We start from the raw sequence: 25,720 nt of genomic DNA on the forward strand, positions 1-25,720 counted from the left end.
GTCAAGAAGTAATTTTGACTTTTCAAATCTTGATATTTAGGAAATACATTTTGTAAGGCTATAGCTGCCACAGTGAATCCTCTGATGATCTGGACAAAGTAACTGAAAATCCTCTGTAAAGGATTCACCATTCGAGATGCCATAACAACACTCACGATTCGCAAGAAGAGAAGTATCAACATTAGTAGAAGTTTGGAATAAGTTGACTCTAACCCTCATGGATGACTCTGAGAGGTTCAAGATTCCAGCGGAGGAAATAACTGCATATGTGGTGGAAATAGCAAGAGAACTAGACTTAGAGGTAGAGCCTGATGTTGTGACTGAATAGCAGCCATCTCACAATAAGACTTTCAGAAATGAGTTGTTTTTATAGATGAGCAAAGAAAGTGGTTTCCTGAGATGGAATCTACTCCTGGTAAAGACACTAGGAAGGCTGTTGAAATGACAACAAAAGTTTTAGGATATTCCATAAGCTTAGCTGATAAAGCAGTGAGCATAATGCTATCAAACAACACAGCACACTACAGAAAAATAATTCTTGGAAGGAAGAGACAATTGATGTGGCAAACTACACTGTTGTCTTACTTTAAGAAATTACCACAGCCACCTTGACCTTCAGCAACCATCACTCTGATCAGTCAGAAGCCATCAACATTGAGGCAAGACCCTCTATCAACAAAAAACTATCACTCATTGAAGGCTAAGGTGGTAGCATTTTTGGGCAATGAAATATTTTTAAATTCAGGAATGTACATTGTGTTTTCCTTAGACATACTGGTATTGCACACAGACTACAGCATAGCATAAAAATAACTTTTATATAGACTGGAAAACCAAAAAATTAGAGTGTTTCACTTAAGATATGTATTTTATTGTGAGGTCTAAAGCAGAACCCACAGTATCTCTGAAGTATGCCTGTACTGTATTGTATGTCTGAAAGTTAAGAAAGCAGATCTTAAAACTCATCACACACAAGAAGGTAATTATGTGAAATAGAAGTGTTAAATACCTTTATTATAGTGATCATTCTGCAATATATATATTATCAAGTCATCACATTGTATACCTTAAATTTACATTTGTTATATGTCAATAATCTAAATAAAGCTGGAATAAAAAAACTTTTTCCAAACAATGACATTGTTTACATAGAAAATCTGTGAAGCAAATTCTAGAACTCATTAATGAATTTAGCAGAGTTGTAGGATTTGATGGCAACTTATGAGAACCCACTGTATTGCTATTAGAGGAATAAACTACTTGAAAATTATAAATTTTAATTTCATTTACTGTAGTGTCAAAACATAAAACACTCAGACAAAAAGTTTAATACAAGATGTGTAACATCTGTGTACTAACAACTAAAACTCTTGCTGAAAGATAATAAACATAGGTATATAAAGGAATACACTATATTCAAGATTAAATGGCTCAATATTAAGATGTCTATTTTCCCTAATTCCCTATAATATCTGGTCTATTTTTTCAATTCCATTGCAATTATGATTTCAACAAGCTATTTTTATAGCAGTGGACAAGCTGAGCTAATACGTATATGGAAATGAAAAAGGTAAAAGCAAAACATTCTGGAAAAAGAATTAGCGACACACACAACATGGATGAATCTCAGAAACATTTAGCTGGATGAGAGAGGCTGAACTTGAAAGACTAGATACTGAATGATTCCATTTACATAAAATTCTAGAAGTGGCAAAACAAATTTAAAGTGAAAAAAATTCCAACAATGGTTGTATCTAGAGAGAGAAAGAGGAAAAAAGAACTTTCCGGGCAACTGAAATGCTCTATATCTTCATGCACTGTATATGCATTTGTCAAATCTAATCCTATTGAGCACTTATGATTTGAAAATTTTACCTAGGAAAACAAACAGGAGTTCCCGCTAGTACAGCAGGCTAAGAATCTGGTGCTGTCTCTGCAACGGCGAGGGTTCAATCCCCAGCTCAGCACAGTGGGTTAAAGATCTAGCATTGCTGCAGCTTGTGGTATAGGTCACAGCTGTGGCTCAGATTTGATCCCTGGCCCAGGAACTTCCATACACCACGGGTGTGGCCAAAAAAACCCCAACCAACCAACCAGCCAACCAAAAAAACCTTCAGTGAAACAATAATCAAAATGGAAAGTATCAACAAAAAAAACCATCATATGGTAATTTAATATATGAAAAAGCTCCCTGTGAACTGATATGGAAAGCCCTCCAAGATTTAATACTAGTGAAAAAGACATGTACAATATTTTAGGAAGCTACCCTGCGTAAAAAAAAGGACAAGTAAAAATATATCTTTAAGTATTTGTGTATACATACAGGAAAAACACACCCCAAACGGCAGTTACTTGAAGGGCAAGAGGGAGGGAAGGGCGACTTTTTCAGTATTTGTTCTGTTTTTATGTGTGTATATGTATACATATAAAATATATACAGATATGGACTTTCAAATTATGTGGATGTACTGCCTTTTACCAAAATCAAATAAATCAAACAAAAGAAAAGACTTGCACAGAATTAAACAAGTCATCTTGACATTTCTATTGAAAAATATGCTTCTAACCTTAGATAACTAAGAATAAGAAGTACAGACTGTTATTTCCTATTCTGCATCATTTCAGCTTACTTTGGGAATTACTATAGAAGATAATAAAACGCTGGTCTGAGCCCTGTTTATTCTCTTCCAGCAAAATGTTCTTTCTAACATGGGCCTTTGGCATCCATTTTCTTCTGCATGTATTAATGTCAACAACCCCCTCCTAGCCGCCTTGTGACTTAACTACCAATTCTTTAGGAATACCTAGCAAATCAGGTCAATTTTTAAGTGTAGGGGATTTAAGTCAGGCAGTTTTAATCACCCCCTCTTCTTTAAAGACTGATTCTTTCTAATCACAGTTTTTATTTATGGGGGAAAATAATTCCCTGTAAGACCTTTAACTCCCAAAGGCCTCTGTATACCTACACTGAGCAAGCCAGATAGCTGGTGACTAAATTAGTAGTATTATAGCATAAAAACTGGATCACAATATTCCTAGTCACACTAAATCATAATACTTTAAATAAGAGTGGGGAAATGGATCTCTCAGGTTTTTAGTTTGTTAACAAGGAATAGCAAAATATAAGTTCAAGAATGGACAGTTTTAAAAGATATTAAACAAACACAGGAAAAACGTTAAGAGAAATGGCACTGATTATAACAACTACTTTATAAGGCTTTTGCACGTTCCCTATTTTGATAAATCTAAAATGCAACATTATCTTGTGTTAAACTTAAAAGGAAAAGCTTCCAAGTTTATTTATATGATGAAAAAATGTGCATCTCAGAACCAATGAAATATGTGGTAACAACTGCCTTCATAAGTTAGCTACTACATGTCAGGTACCATGTAAGACTTTAAATGTATTATGGACCTTATTATAATCCCCTGCAAGCTATGTATTATCATCTCATTTTAAATTTGAGGAAACCAAGCCTCAGAGGGATAGTAAAACAATCTCATCAAGGTCATACTTCTAAGTAGCAAGGTCAGAGTTCTAGCCCACTGTTGTCCAACAACACTTTCCACCCTACCAAAGCTCTACCAAGAGCTTTCTGAGCTTTTTTTCACACCACCTACATCAGCATTTTTATTGCCTAACACCTGGGGATCTCTGGCACCTCAAATATAGTACTGTCAAGGGGCTATGTGATTCCTACAATAATTTTTAAAGCTACATTCTTATTCTGAGTAAATAATAAGTTGATATAAATCTTCTAAATACATATCCTAGATGATCTGATAAGCACTAGCCTTGGTCTGCTTCATCATCTCAGTCTCTGGGTTTGAATCTGGGTTTGACAGTCACTTCTGTTGTAAGTAGAGAGACTGACTTAACATGCAAATAATGAGATCACACTCAAAAAGCCAAAAGATATCAGGATGTGCTAAATAAATTCCATTTTATATCAGTCTTAGATAAAAGAGGTAAAAAATTTAGCAACATAGGATACATGGTAGTAGCTGACATCAGAAGAACCCTTGTCATTCAGCACCACAATCACAATGGGAATGGAAAATCAGTATTAACAAAAATGGCATAATTCATTAACATGATGTTAGAATTTTCTTGGTTATAGAACTCAGGATAAATTAGCCTTTTGATGAGCATTAGTTACACTACATTAAGTTTCTATGCATTTAAACATCATTAAGGGGAAGTCCACAAGAAATGTCTACGCATTACTCCAACATGAAAAGTATCAACCTGCACAACATCATGCTGTTGACAAGAAGGAAGGAAGAGAAGGATGAGCCTGAAAACATTAAACTTATAAAAATACTTGCTAGGTGAAGTCAATATATCCCAAAGAAAATATATATCTTATCATTAATTATAAAGTTAGCTACAGTGTTAGCACTATCCTAAACACATTAGCTCAACATTTCCTGAATTTAACTGACTTCACAGTCTAAAACCTCCTAAGTACTAAAAAAAACATGCTAATTGGTTAAAAAATTGGTCTCAGATGAATTCTGTCTGATGAAAATTTAATGCTGTTTAACAAATACAATTAACATAGACTATTACAAATAGATGATGAAATAAGATGTAGCAAATCCTAAGTCCTCTACAATGCTAACCCTGCGTCAATACACAGGTGAGCAAGCATATCCATGTTAGGATCTCATGCAAAGTCCTGCAGTCCTTTGTGTAGAGAACAATTTCTTAAAGGCAGAATGTCAACTGCGAAACTTTCCTGCTTACATGGACTGAACTTTTAAAATCTGGGGAAGAGAGGCTGGAACACCTATTAAAATCATCAGGACACTAAACTGCCAAAAAAGTCTCTATGGAATATATTAGCTGATCACTGGGCTAATGATCATCAGATGACTTGGTAGTAAACCTGGAAGATATCCTTATACAATGCCCTACTTATCGCTTTTACAATTAAGTATCAGCAAAATCAATTAACGCTTTTCTTCATCTAAGAATAAACCTTAAAAAGAACTGAAGTTAAAATTTCAAATCTAGTGTATGATTTGCCAACTATATATATGCATAGGTATTTTGTACATACAACTACAATAATATCTTGCACTTTGGTTCAAACAGACATCATGTTGATTAATATATTTTTTGAGTTAAGGACATATATTTATTTGCATATTGTTATCAGGAGATAGAAGAAATAAGCTCAAGGAAATAACACAACTTTGAAGGCTTATACCATAGAACCATATAAACTATTTAAGTAAGTTGTACTGTCCCTACAGTAGCTGCAGAATTTACTGCAGCAGTTAAACCACCAGTGTCAAAAGTAATACACCACTGTATTTTAGTAATTTATTTTTTGTAACTTTATTGCCTACAGAGTATCAAATTAAAGGGAATAAGAATCTAGCCTGACAACGGAGAAACCCATATAAGCAATGCTAGACACCAGGTAAAATTAAGGGGTTAATAAATTTAGCAGCATGGCATCAATAAAAGAAATTTCACCTGAGGCTCCAGCTCGATTCTGATACACTCATGAAATATGGACTTCTATGGAGTAATTTATAACCACCCAGCCATAATTATTTCTACTTACAATAGATTAGTTCCTCCATTTTATATATGACTAGCAACACTGAAAGTTTATGTTAGCTCGGGAATGAAGAACTGATCACTGTAATATAAAAGTCAAGTCTAATTATACATACTACATCTGCCTGTACAGTTCACTTCATCACCTCTATTCAGCTAAGGGACAAGGAATGGAAAACAAGAAAATGCATAGTTTTTTACCTTCCCTCCATCATCAAGAAAGGCGCTTTAGGAAAAATCTAGTCCTTAACATTAGCAAAGGACACAAGTGAATAATTAAGAAATTTTCATTGGCTACAGAAACTTAAGAAAGAAAAAAAAAGCCAACACTCATTCTAAATATTTGCCATGTATCTGGCACTACTCAAAGTGCTTTCTATGTACTACCTGATTTCTACTCATAACAACCCTATAAAGTGAATTAACATGGATCATTATTTTCGAATAAAGAAATAAATGCGAGCAGTTAAATAACCCAAAAGGTCACAAAGCTATTGGGATACAGCTGGGATTTATATCCACTTCTGGCTGGCTTAAAAGCCTAAATTTATTCATTTATTTTATTTATTTTTTTTGGTCTTTTTAGGGCCACACCCGAGGCATATGGAGGTTCCCAGGCTAGGGGTCCAATCAGAGCTGTTGCTGCTGGCCTACAACAGATCTGAGCCCCCTCTGTGACCTATACCACAGCTCACAGCAATGCCGGATCCTTAACCCACTGAGCGAGGCCAGGGATTGAACATGCAACCTCATGGTTCCTAGTCAGATTCGTTTCTGCTGTGCCAAGATGGAAACTCCCAAAAAGCCTAAATTTTTCACGGTATACTTCTGCAGAATGATGGTAGAGTTTCAAACTTTTATAGGAACATGTATTAACTGTATTTTTCTCATTTTCAGTATCCTTGATATTCTGGCATTTGAGGACTTGATCCTGGAGAGACTGTTTCCCCCCACCCTCCAATGACAAGCGATTCCCATGAGAACCCACCTCTGAACCACACCTGTATTTAATCAAACACACACTAAGCCAATATTCTTCCTGCCCTAAACTGCCCAAGGGTTAGGTATTGGACAGCTAGGAACCTACAGCCCAGAGACTGTTACTACCTCATGTTAAACTTAATTCAGCATTATCTACCTAACACTGTCATTCCTCCTCTGGAAAACTACAATGAAGGCTCTGAGTCCTGCCGTCCTTGTCCAAAAAATTCATCTTGTTTTCTTTTTCTGGTCTTTCTAGAGCCGCACCCGCAGCATATGGAGGCTCCCAGGCTAGGGGTCCAATGGGAGCTGTAGCCTCCAGCCTACACCACAGCCACAGCAACACAGGGATGCGAGTGGTGTCTGCAACCTACACCACAGCTCCCAGCAACGACAGATCCTTAACCCACTGAGAGGGGCCAGGGATCGAACCCGCATCCTCATGGATGCTAGTAGGGTTCGTTAACCACTGGGCCACGACGGGAACTCATCTTGGTTTTTGATGCATTCAAAATTAAACTACAGATACTTCAAATCTAGACACTTAAGTATGTGTATATTGTTAACTAGAGTTCACTGTTCACTCTTTTTTTGAGGTGAAAGTCACACAGTGTGAAACAAATCTGAATGTTACCAGTTTGGGGGTTTACCAGATGGGTAACCCTCAATCCTGCCAAGAAGTCCCTCCTACCCCTTTCTCAGCCAATCCCTGCCATCCCCTCCCCCATTCTCAAAGGCAATCACTGGTTTGTTTTTTTACCCACTACTGTGGGTCATCCTGGTGGTTGTGCAGTGGTATTTCATTGTGGTTTCACAATTTGCGTTTTCCTGATGACTAACACAACACACTTTCTCTCTGCTCACTCTCCCTCAGTGTATTAAGGATCTGGCATTGCCTTGAGCTGTGGTGTTGGTCACAGAAGCAGCTCGGATCTGGCGTTGCTGTGGCTCTGGGGTAGGCCGGCAGCTACAGTCCCAATTCAACCCCTAGCCTGGGAACCTCCATGTGCCGAGGGTGCAGTCCTAGAAATGGGAAAAGAAAAAAAAAAAAAAAAAAAAAGTTGAAAACCAGGCTATTCCTCTTCTCACCATTGAGTTACATAAATTCTTTATATAAAATGTGGGTACTATCAATCCTTTTGTCAGAAATGTTTCGCAAATATTTTTTTTTACTCCGTGACTTGTTTACTGATTTCTCAATGTTTTTTGACGAAATGTTTTTTAATATCTATAAAGTTTAACTTCCTTACTGCTTTCCCTCTCATTTTAAGAAAAAAGCCCTTTGCCTGCCTCCAAGTCATAAATGTATTCTCAACAAGCTTGATAGTTCCAGCTTTTAAATGAGAACTATGACCCATTCAGAATTAATTTTTTGAATTGTGTTACATGGGGCACCAAGGTTCATTCTTACATATGGATAACCCAGTTCTAGTATTATTTGTTAAAAAGACTTTCCTGTCCCTACTGGATTGCTTTAGCCTATTTGTCAAAAATCAGATAACCATGTAAGAATCTATTTGTGGGGTCTCTTTTTTTTCCCATTTACCTAATTGTTTGTTTTTATGCCAGAATCACAATATATGATTACTATGGCTTCACAGAAAGTCTTGAAGTCAGATAAAGTCCTCTTTGTTCTTTTCCAAGATTGCTTTGGATATTCTAGGTCCTATATATTTCCATGTGAATTTTAGGATATGTTTGTATATTCTATGAAAAACAAAAATATTTTAAGGTTTGATGGAGATTGATTTGATTCAGATTAAACTGGGAGAGAACTAATTTAATACTATCGAGTGTTCCAATTCACAAACACGGTATGTCTGTCAATTTACTGCATAATGGTTCCAACATGAAGGTTGTCTCAGAGTTGGTCTCCATTGGTTCCCTTCTGAGAAGGGTCTCATTTTCTTTGTTCTTCAAATGTTTAGAAATTCAAGACTGTATACTGGACACTGAACATCACAAGATGGAGATACTAAATTCTGTTACATTCCTCCAATAAGTGTGAAATATTTTTGTTTCAGCAAGCAACTTGTTTGCACTCCAAGGGCAAACTCTTTGAACAATTCAAATTAGTTTTTTCCTTCAGCCAGACTGCACTAACTCCACCCCTAACAAATGTAAGTTTAGTCAGCCTAGTAGTGTCTTCAGCAAAGTTTTTAAGCAGAATCTGTGCTCCCCCTCTGTAGCTCTCTCCATGCCACAATTCTCCCTCTCTCTGTGATTGTCCTAAACTCTAACCTCTGGTTCTTCAGGACAGCAAAGGTAGGTTTCATACTGAAATTTTAGCTACCCCATACATTCTGTGTGAATAAAAGCTGAAAGAAAATTCACCTTATGCCATTTTCTTCTTCCAGGGTCAAATCCCTTCAAGACATGTCTATTTTGTTTGTTTACTCTCAGTGCCATATGTTTTTATCTTTTTATTTTGTGCAGAGTTCCTAATTGTTAGCCGAGGGAGTGTGTATCTGATAAAAGCGAATCTGGCCAAATGAGAAGAATGCTCCCCCTATTTGTTTGATTTCTCTCATTCTAACCAAAACGTCAGTGTACAGATCTCATGTCTTAAAAAAAAAATGTAATCCTAAATATTTTAATTTTGTTTATGCTACCACTAGAATTTTCTTAGTATTACTTTCATTTGTTCACTGCTAATATTTATGAGACTACAACTGATCCTGTAAAACACAGCCTTGCTAAATTTGCTCATTTTCTTTAATGGCTGTTTTTGCAGATACTTTAAGGTTTCTTATATAATCATGTCATCTACAAAAAGCAAGTGTTTTGACACTTTCAGATACTTAAACCTCTTTCATCTTACTTTACTTCCTCACTACTGGCTAGGTCCTCTACTAAAATAACAAATTGAAGAAGACACAAGAACGGACATCCTTGTTCTACTTTTGATCTCAAGGAAAACATTTTATGAGTAAATATATTCCTAAACCATCAGTTTTTCTTGAATGTCCTTTATCAGACCACAGAAATCTCTTTATATTTCTCATTTGCTGAGAGTGTTTGTCATGAATGATGAATTTTTCTCAAATGCTTCTGACCAAGTAAGGCGATCATCTTTTTGGTTTCCTAGGTGATGACAGCTTAGTTTTTCTTTTCTAGTATAATTATTTAAAGCTATAAATTTACCTGTAAGCACTGTTTTAGCTGCATACCACTTATTTTATGTGGTGTAAGCTGATTATCATTTAGTATGAAATATATTCTAATTTCTCTCATGGTTTTCTTCTGAATAACTCATGGGTCAAATTATGATAAGTCATTTTTTAAAACATATCTTACTGGTTCTGCCTTTTAATTTTATTCTATTGCTGGCAGAGAACATACTCTATTGACTTCAATTTTTTTAAATTTATTGAGACTTGTGTCCTGCATATACTCTTTCCTGGTGAGGTCACCATGAGCATTTGAAAAGACTGTATTATAGTGATTTTAGACCCATATATTCAAGTAGTCGGTTAATAGTATAATTCAGATCTTCTCTGTCTTTACTCACTTCTTGTTAGTCTAACTGAAATCTCCAACTATACCTGCAAATTTGTGATTCTGACCCATTAATTCTACCAATTTTTACTCATGTATTTTAAAGCTTTTTTTTTTCTTTGTTCTTTTTACTAAGCAGATACACATTTATGATTATGGCTTCTCAGAGATGTCATTTTACAATCTTTTGGCCCTCTTGCTTCTGCAAAAGGTCACCTGTCCTTCCTATCATTGTCCCCCAGTATGTAACATGTCATTTTTCACTGGTTGCTTTCAAGATTTTCTCTTCTTGTGTTTGACTATGATGCACCTAGGTGTGGTTTACTTTTCATTTATCTTTTTTGAGTATAATGAGGAATCCGACTTCACTTTTGACATGACTGCTGATAGTTTCAAGTTCCACGATGTCCTTGTCCCCTCTGTCTCAAATCTGAGCAATAAGAGAGCCCAGATGTTCCCTCCCTTGGGGCGGGTGGGAATTTTAAAACCAGGCAAGCATGGGCACACACAGGAGCACAGGAACTGTCACCCCAGCCCTACATCTCCTATCACACTGGTTTCTCAAATAATTTCTGGACCAGCCTGGGAGCCTGCCCTGCCTTCCCCAGAAAGCCTCACTATAAGAGCAATAATCTTTTTAATGCCCTTTCAATACACGTTTGGCTATATCAGTCTCACATCAAAATCAAATTTGGGGGTGGTGGTGGTGGTATGAATCCATTCCACATATAGTTCATACTGATTAAGCACTTACTATTTATTAGGCATAGCACAAAGCCCTTACATCTATCAAAATCACTTAATCCTCCAACAGCCTGCAAATCAGGCATTGTTAACCTATTTGACAAAGGAGATAATGGAAGCACTGAGATAAAGCAACATGTCTAAGGTCATACAGTTAGTAGTTACTGAAAATAAAGACAGAGCAAGACAAAATTAAAACCATAGCTTAGGTATGGTATCCCAAATATTTATAGAAATGCACTTAATTATAAAAATGAGAGATTTCACTATAAGAGTTAATTTTCTCAGGGAAAAAAAAAAAAAGGTTCTTTGGATAAAGAAATTACTAGAGCAGAGACACTCCCAAATTAAGATGGGGGAGACAACAGAATTTCCATAGTCAGAGTCCTGTAAGGTGAAACTGATACTCTTATTCTTCTTTGGTTTGGAATAGCTCTTCTTTTTTGTCCTTTTTTTCAGGGCTGCACCCGTGGCATATGGAGGTTCCCAGGCTAGGGGTCTAATCGGAGCTGTTGCCCCCAGCCTACACCACAGCCACGCCAGATCCGAGCCGAGTCTGCGACCTACGACCCACGCCACAGATCACCGCAATGCAAGATCCTTAACCCACTGAGGCCAGGGATTGAACCTGCAACCTCATGGTTCCTATTGGATTCGTTTCCACTGCACCATGACAGGAACTCCAGAATGGCTCTTCTTAGAAGCAGAAGAAAGGACCAGGTTAACAACTGAAAAAAAATTTTCACATTTCCCTTTAAATGTTATGCTGAAAACTACTACTCTGAGATCTTACTAGAAGTTTCTACCGCCACTGGAAAATATATATAAAAAAATCTTCAACATGAATAAAATAGTCCCTATCACTGAAAAATTCTAAATATAAATTCTAAAAATAGTTGCTCAAAGTATTTTGAGTCCCTCCAAAAAACAAACTTTTTACTTAAAAAAAAAAAGCTAACACTAAAATAGGCTCATGGACATTTATTTTAATAATATAATTGTTGATGAAAGAAAACCATGACTGGAAAAGATACATGTACTCCAATGCTCACTGCAGCACTATATACAATAGCCAAGACATGGAAACAACCTAAATATCCACCGACAGAGGAGTGAATAAAGAAGATGTTGTACATATACGCAACAGAGTATTACTCAGCCATTAAAGAGAAAGCAGTAACAGCATTTGCAGCAACATGGATGGACCTAGAAATTATCATGCTAAGTGAAGTCAGTCAGAGAGAGAGACACCAACATCATATGCTATTACTTACATCTGGAATCTGAAAAAAAGGACACAATGAACTTCTTTGCAGAACAGACACTGACTCACAGACTCTAAAAAACTTATGGTTTCCAAAGGAGACAGGTTGGGGGGTAAGGGGATGTGCTGGGGGTTTGGGATGGAAATGCTATAAGACTGGGTTGTGATGATGGTTGTCCAAATATAAATGCAATAAAATTCACTGAGTAATTCAAAAAATAATACAGCTGATGGACTGCCTTATATTAATTTTAATATATATTGAATGTTTCTAACAAATAAAAAAAAACAGTACCCTAAATAACAACAGAAATCCTAATAGAAAATATAAGTACACAATCATTCCAATTTCTTAAATTAAATGCATAAAACATAAAACAAGGATTGCACTATGGAACAGAGTTCTGTAAAAATTCAACTTTTTAAGTTATACATTTTTATAATCTTGTATTTGGTTGTAAAGAAAATTTTTTTAATTTGACAATTTTAACATTAGCACCCTACAAAATAAAAATTAACTTGCATTTGTATAGCACTTTGAAGCAAACAATGTGTTTTTACATGTGGAGGTTAAAATGTTTAGGTAAGGTATATTGACTACTGTTTTATACTGTTAATGCAAATTATATAAGCCATGACATGAGAAGTATGAGGGAGGAATTCTTTTAAGTTACTTAAATTGTTTTTCATTATAAATTTTTGAGTATCTGACTCTGAACTCCCTTAACCTCCTCTCCCCAACTGGCCTAGCAAGCCAGGGAAAAATTATATTCTCTTATGTGTATATAAAGCCATAAAGACAAGCAAAGTTCATAAAAGAACAAAGTCAGGGATGAGGGAGTTAGTTAATAAAAAATCTTCTATATTTCAGTTCTAATTTAAGCATTCTTCATGATCACAGTTTAGTAAGAGTCTCAAGACAACCATTTCACAGTACTTCCTGTAACAACCCAAAAGCGAAGTTAAGTAATGTTGGATTTTGACAACAGAGATTAATCTAACAGTTCTAGGGAAAAAATGTGATGGTAATAAAAAGAAAACTCTTAGTTATAATAAAACAGTCCCTTTGGAAATAAGGAATCATTGGATAATTTAACAGGCATATGGTCAGATATTTTCTGTTTAGAAAAAAAAAAAAAAACTTCTGTTAAAATGCTACATACTTAATGTAAATGTATGTAAAATAACTATTCTTCTCATATACTCTACCCATCCCCCACCCACTGAAGCTGGATTCCCAAGTTTTCAGAGCATATAGACAGCTTATTCAAAAAGCTGGATTTGGGAGTTCCTGTCTCCGCTCAGCAGTAACAAACCTGACTAGGATACATGAGGACAAAGGTTCAATCCCTGGCCTCGCTCAGTGGGTTAAAGATCCGGCATTGCTGTGAGTTGTGGCTGTCACAGACGTGGCTCGGATCCTGTGTTGCTGTGGCTGTGGTGTACGCTGTCAGCTACAGCTTCAATTGGACCCCTAGCCTGGGAACTTCCATATGCCAATGGTGTGGCCCTAAAAAGCAATAAGCAAACAAACCCCCAAAAAGCTGGATTTGCTGAGGGCTCCAATATCATTACTTTCACACAAAGCTCCTCCTTTCTGCATAAAAAATCTCAAAAACATCCTGTGGCTATTCTAGTCACACCCAAATATATATTAACAATACATCTCTTTGCAGAAACTAAAAATTTACTCTGATCTAAATAAATCAAAACTTTATTCTCTCATTCAATTCTGCTAATAACTCCACCTCTTCTAGGACTCTCCAGCTGCTATTTTTAAGGGTCCTGGAGGTTCTGGAACAGCAAGAAGAGGGGGGTCTTAGAGGAAAAGGGAACAACCTTATAGGGATGATTTGGCTGAAATCTAATGTGACAGTAATGAGGTGGTAGGGTGACTTGGTGAATGTCAGAAGCCCAAATGCTGCCTCCTTACTCTCTGGAGTTAGTTCCTGTAGCAGGAACTTCTCTGGCTGGTCAGCCTGGGCCACCAACTCTCCAAGTGGAGCCCTTGGTCTTTTTAAAACAAATCAACCTCAACTACCTCAGTGAAGTTCATCTGGCTCATGGCAAAATTCCTGCATTTTCAATGCAGGCCATTCCCACAGTGCCCGTCCTTCCTTCTACAGATACAGAAGCAGCTTGAGCTGCTCTCTCACTTTTTTACCCCTTTACAGGTGTCAGTCAGGTACCAGTCTGTCTCCCAAACTTCACATCAAACTGAGAAGTTCCCACTGAAGACCCTCGATTTGGATGAAGTAAACAGGAAATGCCACAGCATATCCTACTTTCTCCCAAGTTCTCCAATGGGGTGTCTCTCTCGAACTATTATATTTTATTTATACAGCTCAGAGGTGAGTGATGGGTTAATGGTAGCAACATCTGCCTTAGGGAATCCTTTCTGCAAGTCTTTCATGAATGGTATAGCACCTTGATTCCGAGGGTAGGCTACCTGCAATCAGTTGTTCTCAGCTTTGGGGTCTTTAAATAAATATCAGAAGAGCTTCTACTTTAACATATTGTTACAATTTCACTTCCAAGTTAAGATACGGAGGTCACAGCACAGGCTAATACTGCAAAAACTGGGGGTGGATAACAAAATAATACTTATTCAAAGACAATGGAGAGCTATTAAAGTAATGAGATCCAAATGAATAAAAACTGTGAGAAGAAAGAACATTTTCTAGTGAAATGACAACTGTCTGCCATTTCCTGCCCTGGGGCCACCTGCAGATTCTAGGCAGAGGCTGAGCATCAGGCTGGGTCTGGGCAAAGAAACTAATGAAGACTAACTTTTGACAATCAGATTCTCCTCCCTTAAAGATGTCTGCTTAGTTTTAAAAATGCAAGCCTCAGGAGGCTAAAGGGCCAATCTCAAACTGTGGAAGAAGAGAAGTCAATCTCTCACAGCATTTTTTGAGGGAGTAGATGACAGAGGTCTGCCATGCTTTCAGTCAAAATTCCAGTAGAATCTTATTTGTAGAAAAAGTATGTGCCGATGGTAAACTCAGTCAAACTAAAATGACAACCAAGCCTCCCCCCCAATCCCCCCAGAAGATTAAGGTGATCAGCCTCTCTATCCCTAAGGAAGGTCAATTACTCTGCAGGGAAAGCATCATTTGTTAGCATCTTTAATTCTCTTGTATGCCATATGGGGCATACAATCAAAATTACACAGCATACGAAGAGGCAGGAAAATGTGAAGAAAAGCAAAAGAAGGGACAGACAATAACAGAAGCAGGCCAAAAGATGATCCAGATGTTAGAAATCACAGGGACTACAAAATAACTATTATAATTAAAGAAAACAGGAAAAAAAAAAAAAACCAGGTGAAGAATTTCAAGAGGTTCAGAATCTATAATATCAAAGGAACATACCAAAAATGAAAATATTTATATGTATGGCTACATCACTATACAGAAGAAACTGGATTGGCATGAGTTTGTAAATCAACTCTAATTTTTTTAACAAGAAAAATACAATATTTGAAATTAAGAATTTACTGAATATGTTTAATAGCAGACTTAACATAACAATACAGGAACAGAAGGAATTCCCACTGTAGCTCAGCAATAATAAACCCAGTGAGTATCCATGAGGATTTCATCCCTGGCACTGCTCAGAGGGTTAAAGGATGTGGTGTTGCCATGAGCTGTAGTGTAGACTATAGACAGGGCTAGGATCTTGTGTTGCTGTGCCTGCGGCATAGGCCGGCAGCTGCAGCTCTGATTTGACCCCTAGCCTAGGAACTTCCATATGCCACAGGTGTGGCCCTAAAAAAAAAAAAAAAAAAAAAAAGGAGCGCTAAACTCAAAGTTAGGTAAGAAAATATCCAAACTGACAGAGGAAAGAACAAAGTATAAGAGACATGTGGGATCTGATCATTCTAGCCCAAATACCAGATAAAATTTAAAGCAAGACTGCAGAATATCCTAAATTGGTACTTCACTACTACTCTGCATCTCCATAATCCATGTGTGGTACTGTCAACTTCATGTCCCTTAGGTGGCAGTGGTACATTTACTTGTATCACCAGTGGAGACCACACAGACCTGCAAATACTCTATGACAAGACAGGCAGGAGAAGGAGTGATATAATTAAATGTTGTCCCCAGTAATTATAATCTTCTCAGGATGTGGTTAGTCACAGAGGAATGGTCTAGGCAAGCTAGAATTGTTCCAAATAAGACTACCAATACACAGCATGAATGGGACATGAATGGGACATGAAAAGTGGCAATGATGCTTATTGCATCAGGTGTTAAATTTAAAATTACAGAGATTAGGAGTTCCTGTCGTGGCTCAGTGGTTAACAAATCCGACTAGGAACCATGAGGTTGCGGGTCTGATCCCTGGCCTTGCTCAGTGGGTTAAGAATCTGGTATTGCGGTGAGCTGTGGTGTAGGCTGCAGACTCGGCTCAGATCCCGTGTTGCTGTGCCTGTGGTGTAGGCCAGCGGCTGCAGCTCTGATTGGACCCCTAGCCTGGGAACCTCCATATGCCATGGGAGCAGCCCTAGAAAAGGCAAAAAGACAAAAAAGAAAACAAAAAGACAACCCACAAAATAGGAGAAATATATGCAAATCATCTTTCTCATAAGACTCATATCCAGAATATGTAAAGAAATATGAAAAAAACATACCAAAAGACAACTGTATCTAAAAACGGGCAAACTATTTGAATAGACACTCCAAAAAAATATATAAATGGCCAGTAAATGCCTAAAAATAAATAAATTAATTTTAAAAAATTACAGAGATTAATTAATCTGGTTATAATTCAGTAATTTTATAAAGGAATCTAGATCCTCGGGCAGATGGATGAGTCCCTTGACAAGGCAGATGATAAAAATCTAACTCTAAATGTAGGTAGCAGATAAAGGTTAAGGGTCTAGCAAAGCATCTTTCAAACTATTTCACAGGACCCTAGTAAAGTTTCATCAGAAGTGCATTCACAACTGATACACAGAATATAGGAAAGAAAATGACAAGCTGGATGCTGATAATCTCAAAGGTTTAGTTTGCACTTTAAAAATGTTTCATTGTTTTAACTAATCTACTTTCATAAATAAATGCTATACTAAATTATGATAGCTGTCTGGAAAAATGCTGACTAAGCAAAAATAATCAATACAATTTAATGCCTACAATTTATTTACAATACATTTACGTATTGCTTTATTTATTTGGGCATGTCCACGCCGCTGCAGTGACTATGCAGATTCCTTAAACTGCTGTGCCAAAAGAGAACTCCCTGCCTATGATTTAATGTGAGTTCTCTTAGAACAAAAATGAAGACATGGAATATCTGTGATCATTTCAAATAAATCATGTTCATAGTGCTTTATAGCTTACCAACCAAACTTACATTATTTCAAAGGACCCCAAAATAGTACTGGGAAAGTACCAAGTACCTTCCCCTTTCACAGATAAAGAAATAGTTAAAATATGTATATATAGTCATATGTCTCAGGATCCACACTGATCAATACTAAAGAAGCTGACTCAAAAACAAGTCATTGGTCTTCAGAGTTCCTTCCATCAAAACACTACTCCATACATATCTCTCTCTCACACACACACATACGCACAGCCTATATATATTTATGTATGAGGGAGAGAGAATTATTCTGAAATAACTAAAAAGCACTAGTTTAAGAACTGAAGGATACCATAGGTTGGGTTTTAAAAGACTTCTCTTTAATTCTTCCTGGATTATCCAGAGAAGTAAAGGGAAAGGAATATAAAATTAAAAGTTGACAATATGCATAAAGTTTACTTCAATTATAGTAATGTTTAAAAATGCAGAATATGAAAAACAAAATCCAGATGAAACATTAAAAAGAAACACATCATCCTGGAAGGACACATAAGATACTAGTACTAGTAACACAATAAAGTGAGGAGACGGTGACAAAAGGAATGGGAGGGAAGCATTTTTCCGCTGTCCAATCTGTCTTTAAATTTGGAATTATGTACACATACTACTTTATGTTTTTTAAGGAACAACACTTTTTTTTTTTCTTTTTTTTTTTTGGTCTTTTTCTGGGGCCGCACCTGCAGCATATGGAGGTTTCCAGGCTAGGGGTCTAATCGGAGCCGTAGCCGCTGGCCTACACCATAGCCACAGCAATGCCAGATGTGAGCCGCATCTGTGACCTACACCACAGCTCAGGGCAACGCCAGATCCCTAACCCAATGAGCAAGGCCAGGGATCAAACCCACAACCTCATGGTTCCTGGTAGGATTCATTAACCACTGAGCCACAACGGGAACTCTGGAATAATACTCTTTTTGAAGGAAAAATAGATATAAATCCATGTAAGAATGTCAAGAAAATGAAAATATAATCGCCCTTTAACAGAAACACTGACTTAAAGGGTAATAAAAGAAATAAAGATAGAGTCCTTTTGTGGCACACCAGGTTAAGGATCCCGTGCAGTCACTGCAGCGGCTTGAGCTGCTGCTACGGCGTGGTTTCAATCCCTTGCCTGAGAACTGCCACATGCCATGGGCATCCCCCGCCCCTAGCAAAAAAAGTAAAGACAACAGTAGTCTTAGTATTGCCCAAAAGTCCTACTTAAACATTTAATTATACTGACTATAAAAGTACAACATACTTTTTAAATTTGTTAACATGAATACTGAATTTTATAGAAACCTCTTTCAAGATCCATCTAGACGATCAGACTGTTCTTAAATATGAATATGGAATACATCACATTAATGGATCTCCTGTAGTTGAATCACACTTGCTTTCCCACAATAAACCTTACCTAGTCATGATTTTGTGGTTTTGTTTCCGTAATTCTGGTTTCTGATATTTATAATTTTTGCACCTATTTGTATGAGTTAAGACTGGTATAAACTTTTACTATTTATGTTCAATTCTGGTATAAAATGAGTTGGGTTAAGTTTCCTTTATTATTAAAGCTAAGGAAACTGGGTTGGGATAGGGTTTTTATAGTTCTTTGCTATTATAAACAGTACTGAAATGAACAGCACAAATCTCTGACTGTATTTCTGATTGTTTCCTTAGATGAAAGATCAAAAATGTACCTTAGAAAAGCCCTTATTATTTACGTTTATGAAAACAAATTCTGTGTTCCTACCCATTTATGTATAAAGGATATTATCAAATTGCCATTTTAGACCTCCCAGCCACTTGTTTTTAATTTTACAAACTCTCCATCCCCACTGCAATTTAAATCAGATCATGCATTGAAAGCCATTTTTTCTTCTGACTGATTCATTACCTAAGTATCAACTGCCATTGTGATTTTATGACTCAGTTGTCCTCCATTCCTTGTCTCAAATACGTCTTGAGATGGAAAAGCTTCATGAAACTTTATACTATTCAGTTCACTGTAGCTTAAAAGGTTAAGTTCTACCCATGAATCACTTTACATCACCATGCACTACAGTAGGAAAGAAGCAGTGACATATATGTATAGCCATAGCTTCTATACCCGCAGAGACAAAGCTATGATGGGAGAGTAATTACAGGAGGGGGATGGGAGGGACAAAGTCAGGACTATGTTTGTTTATTTGTTTCTTTCTTTCTTTTTGGAGGTTCCCAGGTTACGGATCAAGTTGGAGCTGTAGCCACTGGCCTAAACCACAACTCACCGCATTGCCGGATCCTTAACCCACTGAGCAATGCCAGGGATTGAACCCAAGTCCTCATGGATGCTAATCAGATTAATTTCTACTGAGCCATGACGGGAACTCCAGGGCTATGTTTCTATCCTCAATTTAGCCCCACTCTAACATTAGAAAATAGCAAGTGGAAAGAAGAAAATTCTGTTAAAAGTCAATGAAACAGCTATTTTAACAGAAAATATTTGCCATTTTAAAAATTAAGTAATTTACATTTTACGTTCATCAACTGAATTTTTTGGTGTTTTTAGGTTTGTAAAACCATAAGGTATTTTATTAACAACTTACTTGCAATTTTAAGTTAATAAGCTTATAGTAAATCCAGTTTGTATTATATCTTAAATAATTTTGCTTAAGCTGTAGTTTGTATTCCTCCACTAATGGACCCTTTCCCCAACCATCCCCCATGCTTAAGAGATGACTGAATGTTTAAGGACATTTAATAGTTAAGGAATGACTAATAATCTGATATAACTGTTCTACTATTAAAAGCAAACATATATATATGGCTCCAAACTACAGTGTAAGAAACTTAAATTTTTTTAGAGACAACAACCTAAATGAACAAATCTTTATTTCTTGCAATATAAAAAAGACCACCACATGAGACAAACAAGTTTCTAAGCTTCAAGGAACTTTGAAGAATGAAGAAGATAATGGTTGATAACCAATTCACTTTCATTACTCAGGTAAAAGTGCAGGAAAAAAAATCTTTAAAGAATGAAAAAGTGTAGGAAAATAAATTTTAAATGATGAAAAAGCATTAGAATATTTAAAAAAAAACCTCTAAAAAATAGACTGTAAAATGAATAATGGAAAAATAAGGAAAAGAATTTTGACTAAGGTGACTTCCACAGTTTAAATATCCACATCCACAAATATCCACGTCATGAGGTGGCTGCCTACTGCATCTTCTTAAAAGACAGGACTGCATGGTTATACCCTCAGCCCTGTTCCTTCAATGACCTCACTGCACTGGCAGCTGGAGTCTTAGATGAAGCTGTGCAAAAACACGGCTCCATGTCCCCCAGGAATCACATGACACCCTTTGAGGAGGGAGACCACATACTAACCAGTCTCCCTGCCTCTACTCTTGACAGGCTCACAACCATTTCCTCACTGCAGTCAGATGCTGTATGTAAACTAACCCAACTCAGGAGTCTTCTTTACCTAACACCGAGGACTCCACTCTCACCCAACCACGCTGGGGTTCAGGGTGAACCCCTAAGTGCAGGATGTGGGGGCTCCTCACACCCACACAGCCTCTCGCTCCTGCCATATGCCACCTCCAACTCCCAGGACACCCTTCACCAGTTCTGGCCAACTGCCACCCTCAATACCACAGAGCCTCTCTGGAGGGATTCAGCTTCTCCTGAAAAGTCCTCCTTGACATCCACTCAACCCAGGCATCAATCTTTCTCCAGCAGGAAACTTTCCACACAGCATGGAGTAGGGAAGGCTCCCCCTCTTTGGACATAGGTCCCTAAGCATACATCTTTCAGAACAACCCCTGGATGTTATGAAATTATCTTTCTTCTTTTTTAAAGTTTATCTTCCTTTCTAGAAAGTAAGCAACTCAAGAGCAAAGACTTTTATGTTTCTAAATGTTTACTGAACTGAAACATCAGACACTATACAATGAAAAATCAACAAATATGGCCTGACTTATTCCTAGCCAATTCATTAGCAAATCCTGTCAGTTCAGCTTCCAACCAGATTCATCCACTTCCCGAGTTACCACCACCTCGCCAGCCCAGCCTAGCCTCTGGCATCTCCATTCTGGATTACTTTAACAGTCGCCTCATTCCTCTGCGTCCACACCACTATACCACACCAGTCTATAACACACATGCCCACACACTCCACTATCCACACCCTCTTGTCTCCAGCAGCCAGAGTGATCTAAGATATAAAGATAAAAATTTCTTCTAAAATTTACTTAAATTTAAAAATCCACTTTAAAAATCTTCATTTGCTTCCTATTGTACTGGGACTAAAATCCAAACCGCCTCCTGATGCCCCATCTAATCTGACTCCTCCCAAGCCTTGTGCTCATTTGGTGTTACTGCATCTCTACTTCGATCCATTAAGTCTCCAATACGACAAGCTATGTCCCACCCTGGCGTCTGTATGCTTGCCCCTTCCTCTGCCTAGAAGACTTCCTTCAGCTACCTGCTACTTCTCCAAGTTTAGCTTAAGTGTCACAATCCAATCCAAAGCAGCTTTTTAATCCTTCAGTCACTGTCTTTTGTCCTCATTACCATCTCAAATTACATTAATTTGTCCACTTGTTTACAGTGTGTATCTGTCCCTCAGGAGGGCAGGAACTCCGCATTTCATCCATGCTGTGTCCCATATGCCTAAAACCAGTGCCTTTCACACGGAAGGCATCCATAAGCATTTCTAAAACAAAAGAATAAACCAAGAAAAGTGACCCTTACTTAAGAAATACCTGAAACAAGGAGTTCCCATTGTGGCTCAGTGGAAACGAATCTGACTAGCATCCATGAGGATATAGTTTTGATCCCTGACCTCGCTCAGTGGGTTAAGGATCCAGCATTGCTGTGAGCTGTGGTGTAGGTTGCAGATGCGGCTCAGATCCGGCGTTGCTGTGGCTGTGACACAGGCCAGTGGCTACAGCTTCAATTCGATCCCTAGCCTGGGAACCTCTATATGCCATGGGTGTGGCCCTAAAAAGCAAAAAAATAAAAATAAAAGTTAAAAAAAAAAAAGAAATACATGAAACAAGGTAAAAGAAATGGAAAGTAATCGGTAATTTTGTTTTATTACCAAACAAAACAAGGCAGGAAACATTCTAGTTAGTATCTGCAAGAAAGAAAGGCTGGTGTCACTGGGAGCTATTATCACAAGCATCCAGAGTTATTTCCCAAAACTCATTAGAAACATGTCAAGTAGAATGGTTTCATGTGCCATATGCTAGCCTATGTGTATGGCACTGCAAACAATCATTTTAGAAAATGCTATAAACTCACACTCCCCATAACCCTGCAATGTGCACAACTACAGTAGTGTACACTACAACACTTAAAAACTACTCGTTATGCTATTTGAAAAACCAGAATTTCTGACAGTGGTAATGATCTGTAAATGATTAAATTTATACTAATAAAACTTCAACCTCTTAGGTAACAGGTCCTTCTCTTATACGAGGCAGGTCTTCAAGACAGGATCTGACTATGGCACCTAAGAAGCTGCCTCATATACTGTTCTTTCTTAGAAATAATGCTGCAACTCAAACAAAAGCCATAACTCGTCACAATGTTAGCAGCCTCTGTTAACTCCTTACTGAAGTTTTGACCAGAGGAGCAGGAAACTGTCAGTCACTACTGCACTAGTGATACAAAAATCTTTGAATCTTTATTCAAATGTCACTCAATCACAAAAATTAGGATAACATACAATGAAGCATTTAGGCAATGAAGGCAAATGAAGACAGTGAAGATAAACCTTAGTAAAATCTAAGTATTTTATTTTGCTTGATTAAACTTTCTCGCTGTTCAAGAAAAGGATTTATAAAATAAACAAGTCTTATCGTGTCCAACAAAATTAATATGACAGGTTAGAAATAGATTTCATATTTTAATAATCACTATTGACAGGTGAATTGCATGTAACAAAATTTCAGTAACTTTCCTGCAGATTCCTTTAAGCAATTTTCAACAGGATGGCCATCAAGTTTCTGACCTAACCACACTTACCTTGGTATGGTAACACATTTAGTATTACAATTTTGAGTGGTGATGGCTTTCTCAAGCTCATCTAATCGTCCTGTTTTCTTTAGCTTCTTCACCAAACTTTTAACTGCTTTCTCACACCACTTCTCTTCCTGTCCATTCTGCTCTCCTCCACCTGCTCCTCCAGATCCACCAGCTGACTTCTTCCATCCCAGCAGTCTCTTCACAACTGGCGGAGTGAATGGCAAGATGGACGACATGTTCTTACCAAAGGCAGCGGTCCACACTAAGAAAATATCCTCCTTAATCTAACCTAGAAAAGATATGGAAAGGACAGTTGAGAGGCTAACTTTACCATCAACTACTGCTTTCAACACAGGAGCAAAAGCAAATTACAAAATGAGATAAGAAATTCAAATTATTACTTTCAGAACAGACTTTCAGAAGTTATCTTTTTCACCCATGACAAGTCTTCACGAATTTAAATGAACTGTGGAAACAAATCCTTCTAAAAACAAGACAATGATAAGTGGGCCAAGAGAACAATTTTGCAAGACAGAAAATTTTTTTATCTTTATCAACACTGGACCATTAATCACTACCCATACTACTATATTTTTACCTTTTAATAGTAGCAATAAAATATTTTCACTAAAACAAAGTTTTCCTTATGTTTTTAGAATTTCAGTCTATTCTCAAGACACTTAACAAAAATACATTTTTTTAATTTACAGGGCCAATCTCCCCGAAGTTTTAAACTTTCATAACTATCATAAAGTAAAGTCTAAGGTCATAACAAGGGGAAAGGAGAAAGGCATCAAGTGTGAAGTAAACAACCAGAAGTAAAGGTAACGAGAGACTGTGAGGAAGAGATGTGGTTCACTTTGAGAAGACTTTTAATTAAGCTTCATTTTAAAAATATTTTTTTCTCTATCTAAGTAACAACCCACATAGTGGATAAAGTCAAATAAAGCTCTTCTCCCCACACCAAGGTACAACTCTTTAAAATCTTTGAACCTTTACTCTTGCTATTTATACCTAAGCAATGGTCCCCCTTGAAGTATCAAGTTAAATATACCTATTGAAAATGAAGATTTACACCACAATCACTTGCTTTTCCTCCAGCCCTGAAAATAATTATCTTCCAACTGTAGTTTTATACCTGAAGAGATTAGTAGTAAACTACTATATAATCCTGTTTCCTTTTTTGTACATCTCTTTCTTTTTCTCCAGAGCTAATTATGTCAGTTTTTCATCTGCCTAGTTTTCTAAGCACCTACCATAAATTCTTCCTACTCTCTCTACCAAGTCCCTCAATTAAAATTTAATGTCAACAGCTTTAATCTCAAAGTAAGAGATAAGAACATTTACCACTGAGGGCAGAACTAGAGAGTTTAGATTTGAGAAGAATGGAAAAGATTTAGAAATGCAGCTCTGAGAAATACTGTAGAAAATCAAACTGAGTGAGGTCAGATAAATTTTATCAGGTATTTGCCAGACTATATATCAGAAAGTATTCCATGAAGGAGTTCCACTTCTAAACAGGATGTAGCAAATCACAAGAGACCATCACTTTCACCCTAACAAACAAAACAAGACAGATAAACTATAAAATCATGGTTTTTCTGAACCCGTCTAAAAGTTAAAGATGCAAAGTAATAAGCTAAATGTAACTAAATTCCAGAAAGTGTTGAATTTTGATAGGAGAGGGGCCCACAGATGGTCTCTTTCCTAGTGGAGCAACCAAGAAGGAATGATCCCACCATGATGAGGGTAAGGAGAAATCAGCCTAAACTTTTAAGACATTTAATAGCAACATGTAGGCTGACATGATATATTAGAATTCAAAGGGTTCCCCAGAGCAAGGCTATGACCTCAACTACTCAACCCCACAGGCCCTCACCAAGTGCTGGCCAAAATATTCCAAAGGTTGATGGACAGGGCTGAAAAGATGGGAGATACCCTAAGAAGCTTGGGGTCTTCCTCAAACGCAAGGAATCTGTCCTCTGACCAGGGAAGGGAGTGAGGGGAGGTAAAAGAAATCAATCCAAGAGACTATAGACATGCAGCTGCCAAGGGCTGAGGTGGTGCAGAAGAGCTGAGACAAAACCTTAGAGCAGACACTCTGGAAATTGACTACCAAGGCTGGGGTAGGAAAGGACTGCTGAGAGAAACTCTGGAAGGTATCTATCTCATAGGCACAAAATCCCGGGGCAGGACTAGAGAGCAAAAGGAACTCCAGAGTAGAGTTCCCTGGTGGCTCAGTGGGTTAAGGACCCAGTGTTGTCACTGCTGTGGCTTGGGTTCA

The 25,720-nt window shown here is 37.3% G+C and overlaps 1 protein-coding gene across 8 annotated transcripts in view; it reads right to left on the reverse strand.

Annotated features, from left to right (window-relative positions):
• SMAD2 (SMAD family member 2) overlaps positions 1-25,720 on the reverse strand; it is a 96,029-nt gene that overhangs the window by 45,191 nt on the left and 25,118 nt on the right. For 7 of the 8 annotated variants that reach the window (XM_013992841.2, XM_005659449.3, XM_021092635.1 and 4 more), the window contains one exon: positions 23,437-23,725. In XM_013992841.2, the coding sequence (XP_013848295.1) occupies positions 23,437-23,672 (236 nt within the window). In that variant the 5' untranslated portion in view covers positions 23,673-23,725. 8 annotated transcript variants of the gene reach the window in all.

Source organism: Sus scrofa, chromosome 1 (assembly GCF_000003025.6).
Source record: "Sus scrofa isolate TJ Tabasco breed Duroc chromosome 1, Sscrofa11.1, whole genome shotgun sequence".
In the NCBI taxonomy this organism is placed as follows: Eukaryota; Metazoa; Chordata; class Mammalia; order Artiodactyla; family Suidae; genus Sus; species Sus scrofa.